At 44.0% G+C, this 10399-nt stretch overlaps 1 protein-coding gene across 1 annotated transcript; it reads right to left on the bottom strand.

The window, feature by feature from the left end:
• Positions 1-231: 231 nt before the first annotated feature.
• Positions 232-4064, bottom strand: LOC310877759 (kazal-type serine protease inhibitor domain-containing protein 1-like; the record flags this gene model as incomplete). Its single annotated transcript, XM_083791708.1, is given in 6 exon segments — positions 232-356; positions 1755-1902; positions 2341-2357; positions 2360-2524; positions 2950-3124; positions 3759-4064. Coding segments are annotated over 6 exon segments (936 nt in total).
• Between the last annotated feature and the right edge of the window lie 6335 nt (positions 4065-10399).

Here is a 10399-nt window from a genome sequence, read left to right as displayed (position 1 = left end):
TAAAGGAGGTAAAAAGGGAAAAGAAACATATACAGTGACGCTGTAGTATATGATGAGTATAGGGCTTTAATTTACGGTATGAAAAAACACAAAAAGTAAGAGGTTTCTGTTCCGACTCTCCGACAGGCAGCAACGATATATAAATATGAGAGACAATAATTTTCCAGTCATTAAATCTGATGCCGCATAACTTCACCGTGTCTGAGGTGTCTTCTCTGATATTTACTCTATTTATTCCAGGTAGTCTCCAGAGCCATCATCACCACCTTCATCATCATCATCATCATCATCACTGCCTTCCAGCCAGAGGTCAAAGTTCTCCTCTTCCTCCGTCTTCGTCAGCACCACTGTGCTCACTGGTAACGGAGATGAGGAGGTTTGTGTTGTTGAGTTGAGGCTGTCTATTTATAGCTGTGTTAATGTAGTGGGAAAGACATTGTATTGACAAATATACCAGTGGTGGAAGAAGAAGTGCTGCTACTTATTACTTTTATCCACATGCATTGCAGTCCCGTCCCCGACGATAATTGTCTTTGATTGTTTTTCCCATAGACGTTTCAGAAAGTATTTAACCCATTTTGGCGATTAAAAAACGGCTTCTAAATCCTAATAGTTTTCTGGGAAACCCATGTTTCTATGTCAGTTGTGCTCAACCTTTTTAATGTCAAGGACCCCCAGAATTATCTCTATTGGGCCACGGACCCCCATCTCAAAATATGTTGTTCCAGGGACCCCCCAGAAGCAAATATTTTAGTTAAAAATGTTCGCTCTGAAATATATTTTCAAAGATTTGCACCACATTTTCACGACTTCTCAAAAATAGCAGACCTACAAGCTCGCAGCGCGCCACCGTGAGCTTGTAGATCTGCTATTTTTCAATAGCTAAAGTATAACATAATGCTTAAAACACCAACAGGGGTTCCCGCCCAAAATGGGTTAAGCCAGGATGGTGACAACCCATGACAATAAACACATTGTTTTGGGCCGAACAAATAATTAGAAGAAAAAAAGGGCAGGGTACAACACTTTTTTGGGTTGTTGTCATAGGCGGAGCTTGAACTTGACGACTGCTTGGCCAACGACACCCGCGCTTTGCGTGCGTGCGCAATTTTTTTTACCTTTATTTTATTATTTTACCGTTTTTACAATGCCCTAACCCCTAAAAATGAGTTTTTTAGGTAGTAGGCTACAGCAGCTTACACACATACACACATGCACTACAGCCATAGTATGCATGCGGTCGCCAAATCAAATGGGTTCCGGTCGAAATGGAAAATAAAATAGTAAATGGTGCGTTTATATAGCGCCCTTTATCCAAGGCGAGAGATAGATTGTGCATTGCCATGCAACGCACCAACCTGCTCACCGGGAGCAATTAGGGCTTCTGCGTCTTGCTCAAGGACACTTCAACACTAAGCTAACTCGGGGAGCCCGGCATCAAACTCGGAACCTTCCGGGTAGCCAAGCAGCCACTCTACCCCTGAGCCAAGTCTCCTGCACAAGGCACGCCTGAAGCCTGTCCGGCTCATTTGGGCGAAGAGATTTGGTGAATAAAGAAGGGGCCATGTATTGATCCCATGGAGAACGCTGGTCAACTAAGTAAATTGGGTTTAAGTGGTTAAGTAAAAGTAGCAATGGCACATTGTAGAAATACAAGTACAAGTACATAGTTTAACACCATAATTAGACTAGAAATAAAGCAGACAAATACTTTTAGTGCACAGGAACGTACAAGTCGTTCATACGCCACTCACCCCGTCTCATGACTGTGAGTCGTGCGGATGCGGACGTCCCTCCCAGGGCATTGTGGGAGATGCAGGAGTAGATGCCGGCGTGAGACAGTTGGAGGTTCTGGATCTGAAGCCAGCTGGACATGGTGTAGCGCTCAGGACCACCACGGAGCTGACAGGGACACACGTATAGTTCATTTAACCACATGACATGAACCCCAGCGTCCCAATTCTTGTTTTCAAAACATTATCAAACTCATAATGTATATTTTCGATTGAATTGAGTATGAAGGACCCCAATGGAAACGATCTATAGGCTTTGTTGGCTCTCAGTAGACCTTGTATTGAACTGTACTTTCCTGTGCTTTCTTCTGCAAAATCAATCAATCAATAAAAAATAAAAAAACCTAACTCATGTTGTGAGCTTGTAATTCAGGTTTTTTCGAATAGCCAAAACATTTAATGGGGCTTAAAAAGTGTTTAAACTGTTCCTAATTTTGCAGGTGACCTCCTGGAAACCCCCCCCCAAGGACCCCTGCCCTGGTGGTCCCCGGGCCGAAGCCCACACTTTTGAGAGCCACTGGTTTTAAACCCATCTGAGAGTCCCGACACTGACTGATGACATCATGGAACCTGGACAGAGATGTGAGGATCGTCCCCTGGCAGGAAGTGGTCACTGCCCTTCCTCTTCCAGCTGAGGGTTGGCAGCGGGTAGCCTGAGACTTCACACCCAAACGCCACGTCGTTGCCCGTGAAGTTGGACACATCTCTGGGCACTCTGAGGATGCGCGGAGCTGATGGTAAGAGAAAGGAAAGAGCAACGGAGGATAAGTACCAAAGAACATACTGACGCTGGAACAACTGGAAACTAACCAGTGCCGGGGTTCGCTAACTTTTCCATGACAAGACGGACAGTCCTTGGCTGTGCCCCCCCCCCCCCCCCCCTCTGTTGTGAAATGGTAAAGAAAAAGAAGGGGAAATGGCAGAAATAGCCGATATACAACCATGTAGATCTGACATTTTTGCTACATTTGTTCCATTTGTTGTTATATTCCTCTCCCTGCCAATTGCACCCCCACGTATGGTTCACGTTGGTAGTGTAATTATGCACTTAATTACAAATAACGTTCCTGGTTCAATCCCGGCATGATGTTCTCTACCCTAGAAACTGCCTAGAAATAAATTTGACATGAACATAATCAAAAATGAGCAGATGCACCTGAATAGCATGGTCCTTGTCCAGTCAGTCTGAGTATGGTCTTACTCCGGCTGGCGGCCTCTCTCAGCTGACACACGTTGGGGTAGGTCCACCCGTCAGAACCACACACCGGGCCTTCGTCCCGACACACACACGTGGGCTCCGGCTCGGCCTTGCTCTTGCCCCTCTGAGCTCTCTGCGTTGTGTTATGGAAAATGTAGGCTATATTTCCACTCAGGGAAATGTACAAACAATATTTATTGAGGAATATCAAGAGCATTCAACAACTAGCATAGCAGGATAGCCAGCAAGGCCTCGGCCTCCACCCTGTGTCATCTCTGCCTCTCTGTGCTCCTCTCTTTTACAATATTTATCTGTTGAACCAATCAAGTCAAACTAAATGTAATGCCTATAATTCCAAGTGGTGGTCAGGATGGGGAGGTCCCCAGTTCAAATTGTTTGATTATTTTGGGGGGGTCGTGGCACTAAAATGTTTGGGAACCCTTGCTCTACATGTCCTCAAAACTATCTTTTTATGCAAAAAGTAAGGAAAGGTCATATTAAGAAGAGATTAGATAAAGGCCCAAAACATGAATTCACACAAAGGAGGAGTAATTAAACTGGGCTGGGCAACAGCTGGAATGTATAGAAGCCTTTGAATTGTAGGTCTGGTCTTGAATGAAAGGTCTGGACAAAGGAGTCGACACCACTTTGCCTCAGGCTATTTTGTACATACCGGAGCAAACACATGAGCAACAGATCACAGAAGGTTGGAAGGCTTAGAATAAACGAAATAATGTACGTATTAACACTTTGATATTTACCATCACAGTTGTCTTCCTCTGGCAGCTGAGACCCAGTCCACAGCGCCCGTAGAACTTCTGAGCCCCGTCTGGGTCACACTGCTGCCCCTCCACGTTGGCACACTGCTCGCAGCATCCACAGTCGTCCCGCACCCGTCCCGCAGGGCAGCCGCCGGGCGCCCGGGGGCAGAGCTTGAGGTTGCACTTGCCGCAGCCCGCCCCTTCCTCCCACAGACGCAGCCAGCCACGATGCTGGGGTGGCACCGCCAGGGAGGCGCAGATGCACGCGCTCAGGCAGACGAAGGCGCTCAGCCACGTCAGAGCCGATGGCATCGCCTCGACCTGCTGTCACACCGGAGCCAGACTCTTTGTCTTCAAAAACAATGACAAATGATGATGTTGACACGCAACAGGAGTACAGGACCCCAAAAAGCAGGTTTGACGCGCAAGCCTTTTGCCACTGTGAGTCCAGAGCGCGCCGCAGACTGGCTCATAACATTTGGAAAGATATCCTTTTTCGGCTGGTCTCTGAAAGTCGAGAGGCCCTGTGCGCTCCCCCTCTCTGAGGTTTAAATGAATCCTTCTGTCTTCTGAGCCTCACGGTCTTCTTCTGAATATGTTGTTATTACCACATAACAGGACACATTGTCTTCCTGCATCACATTTCTTCATCGGCTCAGGGTCCCTGGTAACAGAGTGACGAGTAAAGTTGGTTGCAATGAAATGTCCACCTCTCATCTTCTTCCGCTTCTCATAATATACTGCTGCCTTTCTTCGTGTGCCAGTGTCTCTGGGCAGTGCCAGTGTCTCTGGGAGAGGGCAGAACTGGCGAAAGGGCTTCAGAAATGACACGCTGTATAAAAGAATCTTACTCAATGTGTCACTCGTATAGGTGTTAACCACATGAACCCCAGCATCCCTATTATGTGGCGAACGTTCCGCGGAAACAGCAGATCTACATGTTCACAACACGTTGCAGCGCTACACCTTGTGAGCTTATATAGATCAGCTATTTGTGGCGAAGAGATTTGGTGTTGCATGGGAGAAATACTAGCGACCCTATTAGGGGACTCTGGTCAACTAAGTATATAGCTGTCCACAACATCATTGCGAACAGCTCTTCATATATGCTGCAAGTATCATACACAAAAATACATACTGGGAAGTGTGATTGAGGATAGCAATCAGGATATTGCAAATCCTGTTTCTATTGTGTGAAATGCAGCTCTCTGTCACTCTCTGTTCAGAGCATCTAGGGCTAGCAGTGGCTTGTGGTCGGCAGCGTGACATTCCTGGTTCTGGGAACAGTAGAAATCGAGAAAACAACGGTGACCTTGGCATTAGATCTTCTCTGCACAACAGACTGTAACAATGTGTACGTGCAATTTGTGGCCATGTGTTTGCAAATTGTAGCAGCTTTCAGGTTCATGAGAAATTAGGACATGGTATATCATCGCTTGACATTGGCATTACTTGGTTACTGAAAGACAGTTTCATAGGGCGAATTCAAAAAGGTGCTTTACATAATAAGGCATGAAAATACATTAAAAGTAATTTAAGAGCATAATAGAAGGAATCAAATCCTTTTACTCTTCTAACCCTGTGAAAACAGATTTTATATGTATACAATATGCAAAACTTTAATGTGCCAAAGTCTATCCCTGTTTCTGCATACTAATGCGTACTGCGTACCAATGTCTTTTATACAAGATCATGTTTATTTTGGGTGTTCTTTTGCCAACCACAACACAGTACGACTATACTCACATAATGCCCCCGTCACTCTAGCCCGCTGGCTGGAGCGGGCATGGCGCTTCGTTGTACCTCCTTAACCCCAGGAATATAACCATGGTTGGGGGAAAGAGTGAACCCATCCATGTCTGTTTGCTAACAGATCCTTGGGGAATTGAACAATGTATCCATAAACGTAAAAAGGTTATGATGCTAATTAGAGAGAGAGAGAGAGAGAGACCCCCCCCCCCCCCCCCCCCCGAGTTAGTTTTTGTGTTGTGAGCTTGTTGATCAACTTTATTTGACAAGGAGTTTTGGTGCAGAGGGAAAAGGGAGCCAAACCGAACTACAGAGCCAAAGGTCAAGTTTACGAAGTAGTGAGGATGTAAGTGGTTTAAAATGTCTGAAATAAACTATAACTAAAAACATGAATTGGAAAATGTTTGTCTTCAACACAATGTTGTGCAATAAATCAAAGCATGGCCTTGATGGTGAAATTCCTGAGCCAGCCTAGCTGGTAAAAAGCTACATGCTTGCAAAGGTGTACTGTAGATGACGTGCCACGTCTCACATGATCTCAAACACTCTATTTGTCACTGAAATTCACCTTTTAAGTCTCACAACTTGCGGAAGTCCTCCAGTATCTGCCTTAACGTTTCAAGCAGAGGAGGAGAGTCACGGTAAGATATCTTTGGAAATACATTTAGCTGTGAACCTGTGATATTACAATTCCTCAGTCAGACTACAGCTTTCTTTTTTATTATCTTTTATTCTTTCATACTTTTACATTTTCAACAGGTTTGTGTGTGATGTGCAGCATGCATCCCACGGTGGTTTCAGCTGTCCTCTTCATGGCATTCATAACAGCTGTTGATCCTGTCAACAACACAACAGGTTTGTTTATTCAGTAACCAAATTTAAGCCATAGTTCATATTAAACAACCTCTCATATTTATCATGATACGGATATCCCATATCTGTTCAGTACAGTTTCTGAACAGCAGGACTATAGGCTACGTTACTGTACAAAGAAATGTAGAATGTAGAAGAAACTGCATAAACGTAAACATAAATAATTTTTGGTGTACAACAGCTTATGCATGTTGTCTTGTGTTATTTGCTGGCCAACAGCTCCATCCCGTGGGCTAATCATGACGACATTCCAAGACCCCGGCTTCAGTGAACAGTTGCCTTGCCTCCAGTACTTCGAAGTCGCAGCGCCAGTGGACCAGACTCCAACTGGAATCGTGCTGTTGCTGGAATCGTGCTGGGGATATTACAACCAGTCGGCCGCAGGAACCTCATTCATTCCACTGATTCGAGACAAGTAGGTCTATGCCTGTAGTGTAGATTGTCTCTCTCTCTCTGTGTGTGTGTGTGTGTGTGTGTGTGTGTGTGTGTGTGTGTGTGTGTGTGTGTGTGTGTGTGTGTGTGTGTGTGTGTGTGTGCGTGCGTGCGTGCGTGTGTGTGTGTTACCTCCTTTATGATGAATTCCTGTTCTGTTCTTTGACTACCGGTATATAGAATTGTCTATTTGTAGTCTCTAAATGTTTATTGAACAAGGTGGACCCTTTTGTAAACAAGTGTAATGCTTAATTGGGCCGTCCGGCGTCCACTCACAGTTAACAGTCTTTGTATTGAGTTTGTGCTTGAAATGTAGGCCTACTGTAATTCTGCAAACTGTTAATACATATTTCAATCAATCAATCAGATACATATTTGGCCTTGAATTGTTTCACAGATGTCCCTAATGTTCTTCATTTGTCCCACAGTCAAATTCAGCCGATTGGTAGAGAGCTAGTTGTTTTTATTCTAACCCTGGTATTTTTAGTAGCTCAGAACTTTTTTTTCTCCACAAATCGTCATAATCCTCACCGTTTGTCACCTTCGAGCTGCCGTTCATACAGAACCCTAACCTGACGCTGCCAGATCCAAGAAGCTTGCTACACAAATTTGTTGGGAACATGGTTACCCAATACCGCCCCCATCTGGCAGCGTCAGGTTAACAGAACCCTGGGCTGGGCCTTGATTTTCAGTCCTGTTGAAGAACGGGAGGCATACTATCATCCGACAGAGCAACTCGTTGAGAACTCACTGGGTTCTGTATGAACGGCAGCTCCAGGGTGACAAACGGTGCGCATCAGTGCATGTGAGGAGTAGGCTACCAGGACACTATTAATAATAGACGATTCGTTAAAAAAATTAAAGGTATGGAGCTACTCAAATACCCGCATTTGAATGAAGCTTACCATTCTACCTGCATTTTAATGTGTGAGGGGTGTGGAAATTGCAAGCAGGGGCATCTATGAAACTATTCAAGGCCAAAATGTAGGCTATAGGCTATGTTGGGACAGGATTATAGACATTGATTATAGATTGATTTGATATTAAATGGAAAACGTACTACTTTGTAATTTATACTTTTGAACACTTAAGTACAGGCCTCTACATACTAATATTGATAGTGTTGGGCCTTCTTCTCCCCAGGTGTCCTGCTGTCCCTGAGGTGACGGTGCTGGAGAACGGCGTTTCCCACCGGGCTCGTTTCTCTGTCCTGTGGAGTGCAGAGCTGGTCCCGGCAGACTACGAGAGGGGGGACACACTCTTCTTAAAATGCGTTGTCCGGATGTGTGACACGGCAGTCTCCACCTGTTCTCCTGTAAGTGAACACACAGTGATGTACTGCTGCATGTGCATGATATACTGTAGATGTTTTGAAGGTGTGTAGTGACTAGTGAATCCTGTTCTCCATTCACAGGTTTGCCCAAAGCGCACATATGACTTCTGTGAGTATATCTGCTTCAACAATGTGAATTAAGGATTTGAAACACTGACATGTGATAAATGTTAAAGTGAAATAAATTGTGTTTTCTCTCTTCTGAAGCGGTCAAAAAGGAGCTGTAGAGGAGGGGCTGCCCTCCTGCCTGCGTGCCTGTGTGGTGGAGAGGAGAGGGACGTGATGGCGTCACCACTACCCAGACCCCACATGGAGAAGAAGACTTTGTAGCCTACTTCTAGTGTTTCAGCTTTGTAGATGTAATCACAATCTCCCCTCCCCTCTCCTCTCTCCTTTTTTCTTCATTTAATTCACAACGTGAACACATTCACTGTTATGTGTACTGTACGTATTAAATCTTGGGATCATTCGGTTCTGTCTTAATGTTTGTGGAGATGACTGATTAGTGATTAATCCTGTGAAGTCAAGTCATGGTCCAGCAGCCAGGGGTGTGGAGTTGGAAATTTCATTATATCGTTTTTTTATTGGCCTTTTATTGACCCCTTATAGGGGTTCATATTTGACCATAACATTATAACAACCTATATAAGGTAAGAATGTCAAAATGTCAGTTTCTTTGGTGTTGTTTGAGTTCCTGTGTATTTTCTATTCCCACAAATTTGCATTTTGAACAATCAGGATTTCTCAGGGGCTTTTATGGAAATTGCTCTCAGGAACAGCTCAACTGATTTGGTTTGTTGTCATCAATCATGATCAATGTCACCCTACTTTGTATAATTCCTCCCTCTCTTCAGTCTGGGTTTATCTGGCATCAGTATTATAATGATTCAAATATTAAATAAGTTGCATATCGGCAGCACCCCCACCACCTCAGGACATTGTGGTACTGCAGCTAAAACGGCTTCAGAAGCAAAAAAGAAATGCCATGGACTGGTTATATGAGAGTGGTGATTGAGGCTCAAATAATTATAAATAAGTTTGAGGGACATAGACAATATGATATTAAATATTAAAAACTGTTAAAATTCATGTTATTATAACATGAATCATAAAAACCACTAGTTTGATTGTTATAGCTGTTGTATTGTGTGTCCCCAAATTATTTGAGGACACACACACCTGCTACAGCCTACAAAGAAAGACCGTGTGCATAATATTTTGTGAAATAATTATCATGATAACTTCCAGATGCCATTTACTAGTATAACGTGGCACACAGACACAGTGGTAAAGTGTACATGTGGCTTCAGTCAGCAGTGCAGTCTGCAGTAGTGGCACTCCTACAATAGCCACACTGTTTGGAATGAAAGGCGTGGTTGTTTTAGGCGAGTGACTTCTGACGTCAGAGCATGTGAGGTCTTCAAGTAGTGACGTCAGCAGCGCGTATTCGCCATAGGCTGTCAAGTCGTCGACGACATTGGTTTCTGTATCCGGTATTGCCTGGCAAATAAAACCAGAAATATAGCATAATACCGATATAACAATATAATGTGTTATATTATTACATCCCGTCACTCGCCTGCAAGAACTAGTGTACAACGCTTCGTGACAAAAGCAGTACTTTCACACTTTGTCGGCCAGCGACGCCGCAGTGCAACCAGAATGTAACGAACGATTTTATTTTTAAAGGAACCGATCCGGACGTAATGCCTGATTCTGAACCTCATTCATTCAGTTCCGCAGTGTTGCCATGTCCGCGTATTATAAGCGATTCTGGGGTTGCTTTTCTGTAAAGTTGCTTAGTTGTAAATGTATCTTTCTGTGGAAAGCCTGGTTTGATTTGATTGATTGAAATATTTATTAACAGTTTGCAGAATTACAGTACATTTCAAGCACAAACTCAATACAAAGACTGTTAACTGTGAGTGGACGACCCAATTAAGCATTACACTTGTTTACAAGAGGGTCCAGTGGGGTCCACCTTGTTCAATTCATCAAAACATTTAGAGACGTACAAATAGACACTTCTATATAGTCAAAGAACAGAACATGAATTCATCATAAGGGAGGTAAAAAGGGAAAAGAAACATATACAGTGAGGGGAAAAAAGGGGTGGGCGGTTTCGAATTGCAGCCGTCCGTAGGTGCCCTTTGAGAGCGGGTTTGAAGGAGTCAAGGGATTTGCATGTCTTAATGACTGTTGGTAGGGCGAAATTAATTTAGTCCCTTGTTTGTGCCGAATCTGTGTTGTACATGGTTCG

This window comes from Protomyctophum parallelum (genome assembly GCF_964188405.1).
Source record: "Protomyctophum parallelum genome assembly, chromosome: 20".
Classification (NCBI taxonomy): domain Eukaryota; kingdom Metazoa; phylum Chordata; class Actinopteri; order Myctophiformes; family Myctophidae; genus Protomyctophum; species Protomyctophum parallelum.
Note: the sequence above shows the minus strand (reverse complement) of the source record. Positions and strands in the feature narration are given on the sequence as shown.